This window comes from Polypterus senegalus, chromosome 15 (assembly GCF_016835505.1).
Source record: "Polypterus senegalus isolate Bchr_013 chromosome 15, ASM1683550v1, whole genome shotgun sequence".
NCBI classification, from domain to species: domain Eukaryota; kingdom Metazoa; phylum Chordata; class Cladistia; order Polypteriformes; family Polypteridae; genus Polypterus; species Polypterus senegalus.
Genome location: NC_053168.1, coordinates 26184348 through 26204612, shown reverse-complemented (window position 1 = coordinate 26204612; position 20265 = coordinate 26184348). Strand labels below are relative to the sequence as shown.

At 38.0% G+C, this 20265-nt stretch overlaps 1 protein-coding gene across 1 annotated transcript in view; it reads left to right on the top strand.

Annotated features, from left to right (window-relative positions):
* fam135b (family with sequence similarity 135 member B) overlaps positions 1 to 20265 on the top strand; it is a 211707-nt gene that overhangs the window by 102284 nt on the left and 89158 nt on the right. Inside the window, exon 3 of the mRNA XM_039736980.1 lies at positions 13223 to 13302. Coding sequence (XP_039592914.1) covers positions 13223 to 13302 — 80 coding nt within the window. The remainder of the gene's footprint in view (positions 1 to 13222; positions 13303 to 20265) is intronic.

Below are 20265 nucleotides of genomic sequence, written 5' to 3'. Positions count from 1 at the left end.
GGTGTCTTGCCTTAGTGAATTGTATATCTAGATGGAACCATGACTTCTAGAATGATGTTCACTGAAGAGATGACCACAAAGACAATTTGTTTGGCTGTTGTGCACATCCAATATAATAAACAAATATTTCACCATAATAACTTTGTATTAGCTGTCAAGCACAATGGTGGAAAGGTCATGTTTTGGGGATATTTTGCAGCTATAGATTCTACTTACTTCTCAGTCATTAAGGGCAAGATGAGCTCCTCTTTATATCTCTCTCTATTATAATAAAAACATCCTGGGACAAGACTTTTTAGCCTGGGATGAGAAGTGAATTTTTCAGAGATACTTTGATGTCCAACGAGATGAGACTTTGTGCCAAGAGATTTAACCACGCCTGGGGCCAGAAGTAAAAGACAAAGAGTAGATGACAAAGTAGAACATTGTAAAGAATTCAAAAATGCTGGTGCGATACACATGCAGAACAGGTTAGAGATAATGAAAGTACTAAAATTCGAAAGTAGTAGTAAAGTGTAAATAGTAAAGATTGCATTAGCGCAAACAAATGGAAATTATTACTCAGTGAAATAACAGAACAGTGAAAAGAGATTGAATATATTGTTCAGATTTAAACTTTAAGTCGGAGACTTGTAAATCATCTCATTCGTGTTGCCATCAGGGAAAAGTAGTGTTTCTTCCCAATGAAGAGGCATATCCAAGAGAATTAAAAGATTTGTTGTTTGATGAAAGTGAAATCCACATATGCGAGTGGCAGAGATGTGAAATGGCTGGTACATAGCACTGGAGTTGGGCGTGCGAAGCGAGCAGAGGGTGAAGCTCTCTAGTAGTTTAGAGAAACGTGTTTAGTCATTACAAATTACCACATTACATTATTTAGATTTAAAGTTGTCATTAAAATGTAAAAGTGAGTTGAACCTAGATCATGGAACTGGACAATAAGTCTAAGTTTACCTTGAAATGTACAGATGAATGAATAACAAAAGAAATGACTCAGAGTTTTGGAATTACCAACTCAAGGCCCAGACCTTAACTCCACTTAGACACGCTAAACCTGGGCTACCTCTATCAACTCACTGCTTTGAACCTGACCATAACTTCTGCTCTATAGCAGATAGGTATTGGTATCAGTACCAATGGGGTGTTGCTGTAACAAAGACTAGACCAATCCTTTTTACTCCATAGGATAACTACTGCTGGGCTTGAAAAATGTAAGACCATCCAAAAAAGGAGTTAGACGAGGGGTACCATTAGTCCAAACTTTGCTAAGATAGCAAGTACATGAGCAGAGGAAGACTGTACATTGAGTCACACGTTTGTCTTGTTGAAAATAGTAACTGACTGATCACCAGCTGCCTAGCAGATGTGATTTTGCTAGCAACAAGAGGGCCAACTTAATGTGTTTGAACCCCAAGGAGAAACTGCAGTATCATCCTCACCCAGAATGTACAACCAGGGCCACGAAGGAGAACAGCTCCTGTACAAAGAAAGAAAGTGTTCTGAAGATCTTTCCACATATGTGGAGAAATGCTACCGGGAAAGGAATCTAAGCACCATTCACCATTCAACCAAACCATAAGTACACCTGCTTTGATTACAAAAACTATTAGTTTGAATTTAGTAGATTGGATAAAGCCAGTTTATGTATTATGTATTAGTGTCCCTTATACAGGAAGCAACTGTTGTACTGACAAAGCTTTTGGGATACTTAGGATTTTTGTTTTAGTCTACAGTAGCTACAGGTATAATTATACAGTAGTGTTACTATTTCCTCTTGCTCAAGTTTTTTGTTTTGTTTACTTTTGCTTTTAACGATTGGACCTTCTAGTCATTATGCATTGTAACTTGCTTTGTAAGTCTTCTTAAATAAAGGTGTCTGCTAAATACATATTGATAACAATATATTGTCTTCTGTTAATTGTTTTATTGAAAAATATAAAGAGAAATTCTTTGTATTTAACCAACTCATGTTATAATGAGAGTTTTAATTTAATCATCATTTACATTATGATACCTCATTTAGAAATATGCTAAAATTACAGATGTTTTTCATAAACTATGGCATGGCTACACCACAGTTTCATATAATACAGGCCTTTTAGAATACAACTTAAGAATATTTCCATTTTTTTTATATAGAAAGCTGTATCAAATCTTCTACATAAATGAACAGCTAAATTGCTTTCTGATTGATTTCTGAGCTCTTTATCTTGATGGCTGCCATCTTCAAAAAAGAAATATTGAAGAAAATTCAAGACAGTGTTCATCTATCTTAATTACAAGTACTGGTAATAAAATATATTTCATATGAATCCATGACTGCAGTATTGAATTTACTTGATTGGGCTTCATTAGCATCAACAGCTTGCTGTCAGAGTTAATATATTTGATCGTTTTTTGTGCTACACTGCCTACAATTTGTTTTTCTTCATAACTGGTATTAAATGAAAACCTTAACATAGTTAATTCAGCCATAATACTTTAGTATGCAGTTGAGGTGATTTGTTTTTTAAGTTACTCCTTAATAGTTAAAAAAAAAAACGTTTAGTTTTTGAAAACATGATTTGGATAAATCTAGATCATACAATTTCAAAACAGATTAGGTCATCTTGGTTTTACAAGAAACAGCCTGTGTGCTCAAACCATCCTTGGATAGAACTTAAATTCAGTATCCATGTCTGTCAGTATTACATTTGACAAGTGTGCGAAATGGCCAGGCGGAAAATAAATATAAGTGACTTTGTGTATGTCATTTTATTTCTTTCTTCTGTTTCTACAGTGATCAGGTTGTAATTTGAACCCAACACTGTGGAGCTGTGAGGCACCTGTCCTTATCACAGTGGTATGTGTATTAGTGGGTATATAGAACAGTATACTATACTGTATTTGAAAATGCATACCGCACTGTTGAGTTTATGTATGAATGTGTGCTGAACAATAAGCTCAACTGAATTTCAGGACCATAAATTTCATGTTATCAAAATTTTACATAATTAAATACCTTTGTTAGTGGGATTGATTATTGTCCCCTTCTCAGAGAACTTCTACTTTTTCTGCCATTTTTTATCAATAGCATCAGGAAATACCTTTTTTTATAACATTGTAACACTCATAGGTTTTGTTGACAATGTGTGATCACAGTTATATTTTTTTTCTCAGTGGATGAGAAACTGTAGTGACCCAATGCCAGATCACTTTGTACTTGAAATGCTTACAGTATAAATCAGACCTGAAACAGCCAGACGAAAATCTATGTATTAGAGCAGCTGCATTTTTCTGAGTAAAAAAGCAGTATTTGTGATGGACATATAATTTTCTGCATTGTAAGGTTGTGATGCATAGTACTTTTCTTTTTGCTTTTCATATTTTCTCACATTAAACTGTTTTAATCCTTCCTCTTATACTTCCTAATTCATTTTTCACTCTTTTCATTTATGGCAATGCACTGCTGGCTTAAACCTCTAGTCTTCCGACTTTAAATCCCAGCTCAGACCCTGATTGTGTGAAGTATGCATGTCTCTACACAATTTTCCTGTCAGAATTCTAGATTTTCCCCAAAATTCTAAAGACATTTCTCTTAAGTTGATTGGATTCTGTAAATTCACTTCTTAGGAGTGAGTGTGGATGTGCGTGAGAAGGCCTGTAATGTTCTGCCACCCCATCCAGAGTTGTTTCTAGCCTTGTATACCATACTTGTTGGTGTCTCCTGTCAAGGGTCACCATGCCAGGGCATACCTGACCCTCAGGTGGAAGGTTGACCCCCTAGCAGTTTGTTTACGGAGGATGGGCCAGCAGTAAGTAAGAAACGTGGAAGACACATTTGGACATGCAAAATGGATGTTCATTTACATAAAAACAATCTGAAGTGCAGTTAAATATTCAAGTGCATACAAGGGAATGTTTTAAATAAATAAAACTAGTTAAAATCCATCAGCAGGATGTCTATGAAATGCTCCTCAGTTGTTAAACCCTCCAATGGAACATTCTGTGTACTACGATCAATAACTGTGACCACATCACTTGACTCACCTCCTTCCCAGTCAAGTACAGCAAGTGATGAATTGCTTGCCACACTTACTTCACCCACACACTGAATCCCTAATGGCCACACCAAATCTCAATGAATCTCTCCCATCTTTACTCCTCTGTTTCAGCAGTCCTGACACCCTTTGCCACAACCTCAGCCTTGCCTTTTGCTCCAACACTAAAACCTCTTGTCTGTTTGCAGGGAGCCCCCTCTCTTCCACCTCCATTTGGTATCCACAGTGTTTGTTCTACTTCATCCATCTCTATTGCCCCTTTGTTCACATCACATGGTCAGCCAGTCGTATGCTTCCCCATCTGACTACACAGATCCCTAAAAGCTTTTAAACCTTTTTCAAAAATATCATTGTTTTGTTTTATTGTTTTTTGAACTCTCTGCATTCCTTCTGACTTTGATTTTGTCTTGCCTTTCTTGTATTTGGTTACTGATAGTTGTTCTCCTGGTTCTGACCTTTGCTTTAACCCTGGGAACTGTGACAGATAGGGAGCAGTATCGCTCCCTTGAACCCCTGTCCAAGACTCCAGACACCAGGAAAAAGTCCAAATGTTGACTTTATTTAAATACCACAGTGCACAAAGTACCCTCTCCTCCACTATACTCATATACAAATCAATAATCACTAATAAACAATCCTCCACATTCCCAGACGCATTGCCACCCTTCCACCCAGCTCAGCTCCCCGTCTGGGAGCTCCCATAGTCCTGTTATACTCCCTGACGCAGAAGTATTCCGAATCCCCAGTCAATGTGATTCTTTATCACTTCCGGGTCAGGTACCAGTCCTTTTCTTCACCCCAGAAGTACGTCACTTCTGTCGTCGCTCTTCCTATGACGCACTTCCGGGTTATATCACATATGACTCTTTGCTCCCCCCTGCAGCTCCCTCTTGCGGCCCTGTGGTATCCAGCAGGGCTACGGATGAAAACTACATTGTCCATGATGCCCTGCTGGTCTTAGGGGCACCTGCACACTGCAGGGAGGGCTCCATCTGGCAGCCTGGGGGTATTGGCCGGGATGACAAGCTGGCCAAAGACCACAGAACTTATTGCTATTCGAGATCATTCTTACCTGCTTTGCAATATTTTTCCCTCCCTACGATTGCCTGTAACTGTTCTTGCAAATGGACGTCCTCAACTAATTAAACTTTTGTCCTTTTTCTTGTCTGACTTTGTACAGCCCACTCCTATCTTAGGTGAAGCAGGTGCTGCATTACCTCACGTTTGCCACTAACGAGGAAAGGCATCCTAGATAGTAACTCAGCATGTGCTTACTTAATTGCCCATTCCCTCATTAGTACTGCACCTACTTGGCTTTTTTTTTTCTGCACTTGCTTCATTCTGCCACGGACCCACAGACATGCTGTGTCACAGCCCATTACAACACTAAAATGGATTAAGAGAGGAGAGGTTGGGAGCATGTGCTGATTTTTTTTTTTAAGCGTGTTGCCGCACCCACCACATGACACACCACCCGGATTGGGACCCAAGTGCAGCCGTGCAACAGGTGACACTTCAACACCACACTTGAACAGTGTGAGTTTTTTTTAATAGTGACTGGAGTGCCAATCCTGCCACCAACCCCCAAGTTTTCTCTGCAAGTTGGAGGACCTGCTTGCAGGGCTGGATGCAGATTAATTTCATACATAGGACGAAGCAAGCAGGTTAAGGGTCTTGCTCAAGGGCCCAATGGAATAGAGGAGGCTCTAAAATGGAATAGGTGCTTGAAAATCATTACATATTTCACTTGTAGGTAATGATACACTTTAAACAGTGGACAGCACCACGTGCAGTGACTAGTCCTACTTCTGTAGGTATCCACTTTTCTCACAATCATGATGACATATTTGCCGACTAATTACCAACTCCGTATTAAGGTGGGTGTGTGAGTGTGTATAATGTGTTTAATAATGCACTGAAAATATGTGCAAAATTTATTTCTATGTTGCATCCATTTCTGACAAAATAATCTGCCATGAACCCAAAATGAATAAGGTATTTCATTAGGGCTAGAATACATGTAGGTTTTCTTTCAGAGCAATTCATGTTTAATATTTGCCTTCTGTTTTAACTAAACATGTTGTTCTTTCAAAGTTTGTAACTTTATTCTGTCAGTTTGGTTGTCCCAATCTTGCTTTTTAAGACTTTTTTTTAAGAATATGCTTGCTGAAAGATCACATGGCTCTTTGTTTTCTCGAGTTTAATAAATTAATGCTGCCTCTTCTTAAACTTCATGCTTAATTGCTTTTGCTTTCTCTGCTTTTATTCTCCAGTTAAGTTGGAAGTACTGGTAATTTATTTGTATTGTTTGACATGAACTTTAAGGCAAATTAATTTCATTTTTCATTTTCATTCTTTTTAGGTAGAGTTTCCTCTGTTAGTTATTGCATTTAATTAAATTTTTGCTTACTTACTGTACTGTATTTATAATTTCACAGTGCACACTTAGTAGTCAAGCACAAAAAGCTTCAGACCACAACAACCCTAAATAGATAACATATTACAAAACACAAAAACTGTGTTTGCTCCACAAATGATATATATACAAAGCCACATATCCATTAACGACAAACTAAATTCTTGACTACTTGCAAAGAGCCTAAGGAAAAACATTGTCTGCTAATGGATCTCTTGGCCCAGAAATTAATTTAATTTTGAATAAATCTGTGAAAACTATGATAATGATTCACATTTAACTCAGGGAGGGCATTCATAGTGCCAGTCTACAGGAGTTCCACAATAGTACATATAGTCACAAGTCAATAGCATTGTGGTCTGAGTCCTTTTATTTATCTAGATTTTATTTATTTATATTGTTTTATGTACAAAATGCATGAAGAAGAAGAATTATCAGCTCTGCATAAATACAGTAATATCATAAATCTAATTATTACTATAAAATGATCTCATATGACAGAAAAAATATCATTCCACATTGTTCTAAAAGTGTAAGATACTTGCACCATTCAGTCTTTACTTACCTATAATAATAAAAGGCAAAGCCCTCACTGACTGACTGAGTCACTGACTCACTGACTCATCACTAATTCTCCAACTTCCCATGTAGGTAGAAAGCTGAAATTTGGCAGGCTTATTCCTTACAGCTTACTTACAAAAGTTAAGCAGGTTTCATTTCGAAATTCTACACGTAACGGTCATAACGGTCGATAACGATAACGTCCGCCATGTTGAACTTTCTTATTTATGGCCCCATCTTCATGAAATTTGGTATGGTATGACGGCAGCCGCCATATTGAACTTTCCAACGCCACCTTCCCTAGAAGCGCTAAGGTGGCTTCCCCGCTAACCAAAACCGATGTACTTACTTATTTCGATGGTATGACGCCCACTGTCAGCCTAATTCTCCATATTGAACTTTCCAACGCCACCAATTTTCAAACTTCAATAATGTCCCATGGTAGGTAGAAGCTGACCCCATCTTCACGAAATTTGGTAGGTGGCTTCCCTGCGCTAACCAAAACCAAGTTGAATGTACTTACTTATTTCGATGGTATGACGCCACTGTCAGCCGCCATATTGAATTTTCCAACATCACTAATTCTCCAACTTCCCGTGTAGGTAGAAGGCTGAAATTTGGCAGGCTCATTCCTTACAGCTTACTTACAAAAGTTAAGCAGGTTTCATTTCGAAATTCTATGCGTAATGGTCATAACGGTCAACAACGTCCACCATGTTGAACTTTCTTATTTATGGCCCCATCTTCACGAAATTTGGTAGGCGGCTTCCCTGCACTAACCGAAACCAATGTACATACTTATTTCGGTGGTATGATGCCACTGTCGGCCGCCATATTGAACTTTTCAACAGTCTTTGTTACTTATGGGCCCATCTTCAAGAAATTTGGTACACGGGTTCCCAACGCTAACTGAATCCTACTTACGTACATATATACGTCCATAGCCTGCAGCTCGGTCATCGTGTGAGGCGGCATTGGGTCCCCATCCCAACGCCTCCCACGTTGTTGGCTGCCTGCCTATATAAGGCTGTCCGTCGCTCCAGTCTCTACATTCCCTTCCTTGCTTCGCCACGGGATTCACGTCTCCCTACTGATTTAATCCACGGCTTCTCTGCTGTTTTATTGTTTATTACAATTATAGTTATTGTATAGGTATTTTACACTTACTTTACATTGCTCAGGTACCCATTTCCTTTATCATTCCAAGCCCCATTACCATGTCTATCGAGATGATCACTATCGATCAAAGAACTATCACTTACCGAGTGGTTTTCATGCCCGGAGATACCACCTACCTTTTCCGTTCTCTTTATTAAATATTGCACGGCCATATCAGGCTCACTCTTGATATCCGGAGGAACATTGTGTCTTATGTATTGAATGACTGGGACAGGTTCAAGGTGTGGACTGATGACGGTACAGGAGATAATTATACTACACTGGAGCACTATAAGAGTGAAATGCTTAAGCCCTTTACCTATGGTTCTGCATGTGAGTTGATGGCTGCCGCTGAATTGTTCGGTTGTCGCTTTCAAGTGTACCAAAATGGCCAAATATTTTACACCTTTCGACAACCGCCAATGCCTCTTAAACATCTTAGATTCACAGGTGACGATTTCAGTAGTGGACACTTTGATGTTTATGAATGTTTAAACTCTCAAAAGCTGGATGTGATTTTATCATGAAACCGTTGTGTGCTTACAATGCTTGACAGATGCCGAATGTCACTTCAATACAACAAATCCTGCAAATACTGTCATAATTGAAACAAACCATGCAACTCAAACCGATTATGACAGCAGCAATCCAAGCTGTGAGATTTGAGACAAGATTACTGTTCACATGGCCAACTGTAAGTTGCATGCTCAAGAGTAAGCTCAGCGCACAACTTGGTCATGTTACAACCGGAGGGCCGAATTGACAACATGGTATACAAAGAGATCCTTAACAAATAATTATTGGCATATTTTCCCTCAGTTTAAAAAGGTTAAATTTTCTTCTTAATAAAAATTTTAATTCAGTACTTCGCCGCTGCAAAGCGCGGGTATTTTGCTAGTTATTTATATTATATATTATCTATATTACTAAACAAAGGTTGTATATATGCACGGATGCCAGAGGCCAGCAGCACCGAAAGCGCACTCGCACAGTGCCTGAGCGCCCCAGAGTCAAACCCAGTGGTTTCCCAGAGTCAGTAGGTGGCGCCCAAACAACACAACACAACCTGTAAACTAAACTTCAGGTCACAATACAACTGCCGCCTGAACGCGAACGCGCATACTACCGCATATACAACCTTCGTTTAGTAATGTTTGTATATATGCATGGATGGCAGAGGCCAGAAGCAAGCTGTGCACAATACAACCGCCGCCCGAACGCGCATGAGCACACCACTGCATATACAACCTATTGACGTTGACCAGATAAATAACCAAGTGATTGGATTGCTTCCTGGAGAAAGCCACATCTTTCTAAGTACTGAGAGTGTTGATTCTGAACACAAAACTGAGCATCTTAATTTCTCATTAGAATATTTAAACACTATTAGCCCGGCCGGATTACCACAACACAATCTTAACCTTAAAGTAGGGACAAAATTACCTTTTAAACTTAAACGATGCCAATTTCCCATTAAGGCTGCAATTACCATGACGATCAACAAATCCCAAAGACAAACCATGGACAAAGTAGGGATTTACCTGTCTGAGCCTGTATTCGGACATGGACAACTTTATGTTGCATTTTCAAGAGTCCGGCGTTCTGTGTGACGTTAAAGTGAATGTTTTAACTACTCCATACCAGGGAGAGCTAATTCAAGGACAGGAAACCATCTTTACCAAAAATGTTGTTTATAAGGAAATTTTTGATTAACTATTTTGAATTTACCATTTTATGAATTTTTTGTTTCCAATTTATTTCATTTAAATCTTTGCACTCCGATATTTGTTTTACTTGTAAGTGCAGCAACTCAAAGACATTTTTGGACTTAAATGATATAACAATTACATTTCAATTTTAGTTTTAATAAATTGGTTAATTTTAGTACAAATATATTTATTTAATTAAATGAAAACTTTCCCAGGACGCACTCACCCTCCATCATTTTTCATCCCTCCAAAGATCGGAGGGAACAGAAAGTGATTGCCATTCTTGGATTTGCGATTCTTTAGAGAATCGGGGGTTTACTGGTTTATTATAATCACATCTTTTGATTTTTCTTGCATTTTTCATTGACATCCTCTGTATTCTGAAATTTAAACAGCATACATTATGAACCTCCCTTAAGAAAACAGAACATTTGCCACATGTATCATATATACATATATACATATATCAATCCCATATTGTTCTTTATTAGCTTACAAGTCTGACTTGCATCTGTGTAGTTATTTAGCTGGAGTTTAAAAATATACATCAGGTCAGAGGTATGTCATTAGTATTCTATAAATCTGTGTTTCTGTATGTACTATTAACGACAACCTGCTTGTCCATTCCACACAAAAACAAACTGGCTTGCAGAAATCAAGCCTTAATTACTACAAGTGTATAAAAAAGTACTGAACAAAAGTCTTGGGCAACCTAGATTTTTTGATATTTAAACTAGCTGTCCCCCACGGCTACGTCCGTGTAGTAGTGAAACAGGACAAATCAATAAACAAACAGGTGTCACTAGCTAAGCGAAGGCAAGGTACGCTCCGAAACGTGGTGACAGGTAGACGGACTTGAACGGACGCTGGCACATGAGTGAGGAGGGCCCTGTCTAGCTCCCCACTCCAGAGTCACACTTTCCTCTCCCCTCAGCCCACAGTCTCTATCTCGGATAAGCGCAAATATATCGCTCCTGCAAGTGAACTATGATTTTTCATTGATGAGAGAAGTTGTAAAATCAACCGTAATATTCAATCAAATTATAGAAAAATGCCCGATCTAATTCTGTTAAGTAGTTCTCTCGTTAAAAGCGGACAGACATACAGACAGACAGATAAATGTTGGATACTATACTGTATATATAGAGATGTTGTCATAAATGTTTATTTTTTGTGTTCTGCATTAGTTTGTCAGTAGAAATAAGCACATTTCCAGACATTCATTTTCTGAAATGTAAATGCTACAAAAGAAAATTTGTATTTGATTTAAGAAAGTAACATTTAGGCTGTAGACCATTTTTCAAATTTAAATGTGACTAACTGTACCCTGTGGCTTTGCCCACATAGTAATGAAACAGGACAAACTTTAAAAATCAATAGACATTAGCACTATATCTGATCGTGTTCAGCTCTGATGGGAAAGCATTCCCCATGTGGGGAGAAAAGCACATGGCTGTGATATCTCAGCAGCTACCCTCTAAAACACATGGAGCACTGATCTCTCTCCGTCTCAAAATCGTCAAATGTTACTCCTTAACAATCTGTAGATGATAATGCCAGCCACTCTGTTGGATTTGCATAAATACATCGGTACCACAAGCGAACTATGGTATTTAGCACGATGAGATAAGTTGCAAAATCAACCAGAAAGTTCAAGAAAATGATAGGAAACTACCAGATCTAAATCCATTAAATTATTCTCTCATAAAAGCGGGCAGACATAAAGCGGATAGACATACAGACAGAACGCGCTTGGACCATGAAATTTTTAAAACTGTTTCTTAGCAAGCACCTATGGGCCAAGGGTAACCTACATTCCAAATTTCAAGTCCCAAGTTCTCATGGTTTGGGAGATTTGATGAGTGAGTCAGTGGGATTTGGCATTTATATATATATAGATTACTTTATAGGTACTGTTTATAGGTCAGTGGATGATTAAGTAAAGATAACAAACATTTAAAAATGATGAGTGACATATTGAGCTGATTGGACCAAACTGATTAACTGAACCAGAAACCGACATAGAAGGCATCAAACTGGGCATAGTACAACTAAACTAAAAGGTGAGGGTGTGGCAGATGTGATGGTTTAACCTGCAAATCATCAATTGCTAAGCCATGGCATCCCATAAATGAGTGTCTACAGCCAACAGTGAAGCACAGCAGGTTTGGGGTTGCATTTATGCAAATGAAGGTGAATAAGTGGCCTGGTGAGAGTTATTGGAATCCTAAATGCTATAAATTTTTCCCATGGAGGCAAATAAAGTTCTATCTATCTATCTATCTATCTATCTATCTATCTATCTATCTATCTATCTATCTATCTGTCTGTCTGTCTGTCTGTCTGTCTGTCTGTCTGTCTGTCTGTCTGTGCCTGTCTGTGTCTGTCTGTCTGATAGAAGCAGATTTTCAATTATCACCCAGTGCCGTCAGGAAGGAGGCTGATCAAGTGTCAAGGTCATAAATAACTATCTTCAGTTAAAAGACATATGAGGAGTTGTGTAACAGATGGTATGGCCTCCACAGACACCTGATCTCAACTACATCAAGTCTTACTGGAATTACCTGGGGAGACAAAAGCAATTGATAACAGCCAACATCTGCAGTTGAACTGTGCCAGATTCTTAAAACTACCAACTGGTTTACTTATAAACCTAAGCAACAGTGGTTCTAAGAGAATTAAATAAGCTGAACCCAGATGGAAATGGACATTGATAAGTAACGTGATAATCAAAAGCAACTTCTAGGGAATTGTACTGTAGATTATTTTTTACTTTATCCAAATTCAAAAAGAAATCCTAAAACATTTAACATTTATTATACATATACAGTACAATAAAATACACTATGTGCAATCTTAAAAACTTCTTAAGTGGAACTTGTGTCTGAAAGCATTTGAAGTTGTATTATGTTGTATTAAAAAGCTTATAGTACACTTATTCAATTCAGTTTATTTTTGTATAGCGCTCTTCACTGAGTGCAGGCACAGAACATGGTGACAAAGCTGGAGGTACATAGAGGATTAACTTCTCTTTGATGTCAGTTATGGGATCCCTGATAGTAAACCCTGAATGTTTAGTACTTTAAATAAGTTGTTTTAATAACTTAAGGTCCAGAATCAAACATTAACTTTATGTAGATACACTTGGCCTGTTACTGTATTACATCATTTAAGTAATAACTCGGAAACATTCAAGACTTTGTCAATATGTATTACACTTTAATTGTGTAGCCAGCAGGCTGTCTAAAATATAAAAATTACTGCCAGAAGTTTTACACTTCATGCAAAATCTTGTTAACTTTTACTCTTTTAACTGATTTTATTTTTTGTTTTTACAGGTTCTACCAGGTGCGAGTCTTTTTGAAAATATCCCCTCGCATTCCGCACAGACTTATTGCAACAATCCCTGCTGGAACAGGTAAGTTTAATAAAGCATTAGCTGGAAGACACTGCAGACATTGTGGCTAATAAAGAACAGTGGTACTGTATTGTGAAATATACTGTACCTCTATTTTAGGATTTGGGAGTTTGAACATTTTTTGTTTTTTCTCTTGGTATTCCAGTTTTTCTCCACCATACTAAAGACATGTGTTTTTCGTTGTTTGATGATCATAAATTATTTCCTAAAATCAATGTTTGATATTGTGCATGCGTAAGTCCTACATTTAACTGGTATCATTTCCTGGGTTGTATACCATGTTAAGAGAAATGTTTCTGAGAACATTTTGGCCTTCCAGCTAGGTTGATTTTGGACAGAGGCGTCATGGTGGTGGTACAATGATAATGCTGGTGTTTTGCAACAAGGAGGCTGGGGTTCATGTCCTGGGTCCCACCTGCATGGAGTTTTCATGTTCTCTACTGGGGATTCCTCTGGTTGCTGTAGTTTCCTCCTGCAGTCCAAGACATGCTGCTTAGTTGGATTGGCAATGCTGAATTGGCCTTAGTGTGTATCTGTGTGTGTCTGCCTGTGTCTTCACTCTGTGTTGGACTGCTGCTGCGCTGAGAGATTGTTCCTGCCTTGTGCCCAATGCTTGCTGGAATGTGATCCAGCTTTCCCTTAATCCTGCTCAGGGTAAAATGAATTTGAGAGATGGATGGAAGCATGTACAATGTACACATTTTACAAGCTGCTTATAGAATTTAAACTTTTTTCTTTTGAGAATGTCAAATAATTTACACTTTAAGCATATAATTTTATATCACAATATTTCTGCAACTCTAGATTTGTAACCTAAATTAATTTTGACTCATTTGAAGGTTTGTATAGTTTGGCCAATATTGTAATGTTTAATTTGCTAGTTCCAGCACAATAAATTATGGATATAGTTGATATATTTCTATCCATCCATCTAGTTTTTTCTATTGGATATCTTTTTATTCAGACCTCAGTTTTTTAAAGCTTCCATCTATGAGACATATACTGCACACTCTGTCAGTTTAAGAAAATAAAATCCAATATACTGCTTACATTGTTAAACCTACATTTCGTTTGATAAAGACAGGTGAACTTATTAAATTAGCATCAGTAAAATATGCTGAGCATCTTTATGTACACAATGTATTTTCCTGCTTAAGCATTCTTTTTCCTATGAGACAACAGAATCAATGTTTATTTTGTGCTCCATTGCACTATGAAGATTGACAATGGAGTATTAAACTGTATATTCACTGTAATATAAATTTAATAATTTGAAATGCAATGAATTACCTAAAATGTTGAAAAGGTAAGCAGTAAACTACCAGAGGTTTAAGTTTAAAGTTTAGGTTAGCAAAAACTGAAAAAAAGGAAATTTCACAAAATTACAAATGGGCCTTCTTCAGGGAACAAATAAAGAGTTACAACCTACAGATGTTCTGCAGCATTTAAAGTAAATTAAACTTTGCACTGGTGTCCCAACTTCTGTTGATTACTTGAAAATCCCCTTGTCTGTCTTAAAGCAGAGTTGTAACAGACTGTGTTACTACACCCTGTGAAGTACTGCTTGGACAATATTCCAGTGATAATGGCAAGAAACGGCAATTAACAAATGAAACAAGACACAGAGCCTTATTTTATTACCCTTAGAAGTGCAGGCCTTCTATTTAGAGAAATTTTACACTGTGTCAGTGAGTACAGTGGTGTCCTACACAATCCAAACACATTTAGAAATTGGAATAAACTCTGATAAGAACAAATCTGGCAAATCTAAGGTCACAAGCCAATCAGAAGACAAGTTTCTGAGGATAACCACATCAGCACAACAGCTTCAAACACAGCTTAACAGTGCAGGGAAAAAAAAAACAAGTTTCAGTTTCTATTGTGAAGATGAGACTTTGTAATGCAGGTTTGACTGGGTGAGTGGCAGTAAGAAAGGCATTCCTTAAAGAGTGTACCATCTGTGGACTACTACAGACACGAAGAAAGTCTTACTGTATGATAAACTTTATTGTTGTTTTGCAAATCTTCACTCATTTTGAATCTGATGCCTGGAACACATTCCAAAAAAGCTGGGACAGGGCAGCAAAAGGCTGTGAAAGTTGAGGAATGTTCAAAAAACACCTGTTTTGAACATTCCACAGGTGAACAGGTTAATTGGAAACAGGTGTTTGTCATGATTGAGTATAAAAGTAGCATCCCCAAAAGGCTCAGTCATTCACAGCAAGGATGGGGCGAGGTTCACCACTTTGTGAACAACTGTGTGGGCAAATAGTCCAGTAGTTTAAGAACGTTTCCCAACATACAATTGCAAGGAATCCAGAGATTTCATCATCTACTGTCCATAATATCATCAAAAGATTCAGAGAATCTGGAGAGATCTCTGCACATAAGCGGCAAGGCCGAATACCAACACTGGATGCCCGTGACCTTCGATCCCTCTGGCGGCACTTCATTAAAATCCGACATCATTCTGTAAAGGATATTACCACGTGGGCTCAGGAATACTTCAGAAAACCATCGTCAGTTAACACAGTTTGTCACTACATCTACAAGTGCAAGTTAAAACTCTACCATGCAAAGCGAAAGCCATACAGTATATCAACAACACCCAGAGATGCAGACGGCTTCTCTGAGCCCAAGCTCATCTTAGATGGACTGATGCAAAGTGGAAAAGTGTGCTGTGGTCTGATGAGTCCACATTTCAAATTGTTTTTGGAAATCATGGACGTCGTGTCCTCCAGGCCAAAGAGGAAAAGGACCATCCGGATTGTTATCTGCGCAAAGTTCAAAAGCCAGCATCTGTGATGGTATGGGGGTGTGTTAGTGCCCATGGCATGGGTAACTTGCACATCTGTAAAGGCACCATTAATGCTGAAAGGTACAGAGAGGTTTTGGAGCAACATATGCTGCCATCCAAACAACATCTTTTTCAGTGACATCCCTGCTTATTTCAGCAGGACAATGCAAAGCCACATTCTGCATGTGTTACAACAGCGTGGCTTTGTAGTAAAAGAGTGCGGGTACTAGACTGGCCTGCCTGCAGTCCAGACCTGTCTCCCATTGAAAATGTGTGGTGCATTATGAAGCGCAAAATACAACAACGGAGACCCCGGACTGTTGAGCGACTGAAGTTGTGCATCAAGCAAGAATGATGTACATGCATTTCCATGAAAAATGAAAAATCTGAGGTGCTGCTGTAAAACTGGTAACGTGTGTGTATATATATATATATATATATATATATATATATATATATATATATATATATATATAAATATATAAAATATATACAATATTTATAAAGCCTGGTGCAAATTTGGTGTCCTAGTTTCCTGCCAGTTGAAATAAGCAGCTTTGCTTGCATAGATTTGTTTGACCTGGCTTTATCTGCACTGGACAAATCGGCAAGTCTGCTTTCTTTCCTGTTTGTTTTCTCTCACACAGCTTAATGATGCTAATACGTAAGTGAATGCCAGCTGGCTGACAAATAAATGTATGTCTGCTCATTTTATCTGCTGTCTTTTGAATCTTGAATGCTGGATTGTTTTGTACTTTACTGTTTTCTGTTACTAGGCAACTACTGTAATTTAAATATGATTTATATAAATAGTGACCATCTATTTCTGGCTCATAAATCGCAAACTAATTAGTCATCATTAATGAAAAGAACAACTGTTTAGTTGAAAGTGTACATCCTTTGTTGAAAGACCAAACTGCTCTATATGTTTTCAATATCAAAACAAATTTTAAAATGGTTGGTACTCAAATGCTTGGCATTTCTATGTCGTCCATACATTTTTAAAATACTTTAAATCCAAATTTAGGTTAATTATAGCTGTGAAGTTTATTCCAGCAGGACTGAGCATTATGCAGCAATCCGTCCTGGATAGAGTTCCCATCAGTGACAGAGCAAACTCATATCTAGAAAGCCAATTTAAAGTTGCTAATTAAACTAACCTGTACAACACTGGGATAAGAAAGGAGGGATGTTGCACTTCTTGCACATTGTTTAGCCAATGCAAGGAAGAATTTTTCCAGTATTCTTTACAATTTACAGTAATGACCCTTTAAACTTACAAACAGAAGGGAATAATTAATTTAATTAAGAGGTGTACAAGAATAAGAAACTTGAAAGCATGATTGATTGGTGGTCACAAATAAAATTAATAGAATATAATAAAACATAATACTGTACAAACCTGCAGTAAATTGAAACAAAACAAATGGCTAAGAGGAAGGAACCATGAGTATCACTGAAGGTCACGGAAAAGCTAGAGAATAGAAATGTGTCTTCAGTCTTGTTTTAAACCGTTAAGTTGAGGGTGACTCCTTTATGTAACTGGGTAAAGAATTCCACAGATGAGGTGCAGCAACTACAAAAGCCCTGGCTCTGTAGTTTCACACTTAGTACGAGGGACAACCAGATACATCTGACCAGTAGATCTAAGCTGTCTGGATAGCTAGTGTATAACACACAATTCAGATAAATAGGTGGGAGCATACCCATGTATTGATTTAAAAACCAGCAGCAGAATTTTAAAATCCATCCATCCCTCCATTATCCAACCCGCCATATCCTAACTACAGGGTCACGGGGGTCTGTTGGAGCCAAACCCAACCAGCACAGGGTGCAAGGCAGGAAACAAAACCAGGGCAGGATGCCAGTCCACCGCAGGGCACACACACACACACCAAGTACACACTAAGGACAATTTAGGATCGCCAATACACCTAACCTGCATGTCTTTGGACTGTGGGAGGAAACCGGAGCACCTGGAAGAAACCCACGCAGACACAGGGAGAACGTGCAAACTCCACGCAGGGAGGACCTGGGAACTGAACCCAGGTGTCCTTACTGTGAGGCAGCAGTGCTACCACTGTGCAACCATTCCACCCGAATTTTAAAATCAGTTCTGAAATTAACAGGCAGCCAATGTAAAGAGGCTGAAATTGGAGATATAGAATCAAACTTTCTTGCCCCAACCAATAAATAGGCCACAGCATTCTGGGCCAACTGCAACCTGCGTATCAGATTTGCTGATCCTAGAATACAGTGAGTTGCAGTAATCAAGCCAAGAGAAGATAAAAGCATCAGTAACTTTCTCAAGATCCCTAGGAGATAAAAACGGCTTAACCTTGACTAAAACACAAAGCTGGAAAAAGCAACCCTTGAACACAGAAAAAGTGTAGGTGAAAATGTGCTCACACAGATGGTACAAAGTGGGACCTTTTTTTTATAGAAAGCACCTTTTGCTCTAAATGTCAGGGTAAGGTGCTGCTGCTATCTCACAAACAAACAAATCTCCTTGGAGCCCGCAAGTTCTCTGTGTGTACATAGTATACATAGTATAATGTCTTTGCATCCTATGAACAATTAAACTGTAAATTTAGTTTCCACTATCTCCAAATTAGAAACTTTGCTAAACAAAATGTGCCCAATTTTCCTCACCTCCAACCTATTTCTATTCCAGAACAGATATTGATTAGTCTTGAAGACCCAGACAGCATTTCTATAATATATAAAACAATTTTAAAGTCCCTTCCTTTTAAAGATCCCAGAGTACAGTGGGAAAGGGATATCTTACTCAACTTTTCAGAAAAAGGAGTGGAAGGAAGCCACGCACAGGATTCATTCTAGCTCCATATGTGCAAAGCATTCAATTATTCAACTTAAAATTTTTTATCAACCACATCCGTCTCATTTAAAATTGTCCAAAATGTTTCCATGGCAAGATCCAACCTGAAAATGTTACAATCAAGCTCCATCTTCATTAGGTCACATGTTTTGGGCGTGTAACAAATTAATGTCATTTTGGACAAAACATTTTAAATGCCTATCAGACAGCCTTGGTGTTACAATCACCCCTAATCCAGTAACAGCTGTGTTTGGTGGACTCCCATATGGACTCAAAGTGGAAAAGGACAAACAAACTGTAATTGCCTTTACTTCACTATTAGAACGTAGACTTATCTTGCTCAACTGAAAGAATCCTAACCCACCTCTGTTAAGTCAGTTGGGTAACTGATATTATATACTATTTCAAATTGGAAAAAATCAAATTCTCATATAGAGGATCTGTGCAAAACGTTTTTACAATCTGGCAGGATCTTATCAATAACATTTTAGAATAAACACATATTGGGAAGAGACTCATTTCTCTTTGTTGGCTTTTGGCCTTCCTCTCTTTCTCATGGGCTAGGGTTGAATTGAGTTTAGTTTTGTTAAGTTTGACTTGATTGTATGGAATTTTAATGCTTTAAATAAATTCAATTAAAAAAAGGGATTATTCCTTGCCTAGGTTTGATATTTCCTGGGTAGGCTCAAGCCCCTTGATGATCCTGAATTATATTAATCGAGTATGAAAATTGAATGGATGCATCTTGTAATTTCACAACACATTTTTCTTCCTACAGTGTTAGGCTATGGCTGTGTTTAAGCACTACCATCCTCATTGAAAGCCTAAAGTGTTAGGCTATGGCTGTGTTTAAGCACCACCATCCTCATTGAAAGCTAGACATTGTCAGCACTGTAGGCTTACAAAGCGTGCATAGTTTGCTGTGGAGCTACAACAATAAAAAAGGTAATGTCTTTAATTGCAGCTGTCTAGGAAAGTAAAGACTCACAGCTTTCAAATGATGTTATATGCATATATTTTCTTTATCAGTATAAACATACAGTGAATTTTAAACAGCAGTGAATACATTATCTTTGTTTTTTAAGTGATTAGGTATAATTTTCAGTCTGGTGTTTTTGTTCATTGACAGTAGTAGAGGTAAGCTGTCAGTTTATTAAACCAGAGGCCAGCTCTGATCATTTATCAACATTCTTTAACTGCATATCAACTGCACATACATTCTGGCTTTTAGATAGGATAACTCGTGTTTTTAGGTAGAATATGGGTGGCTGTGTTTTAATAACAAGAAAGTGCAATATTAACAGCAGCTGTGCCCTTCCGCGGGCTG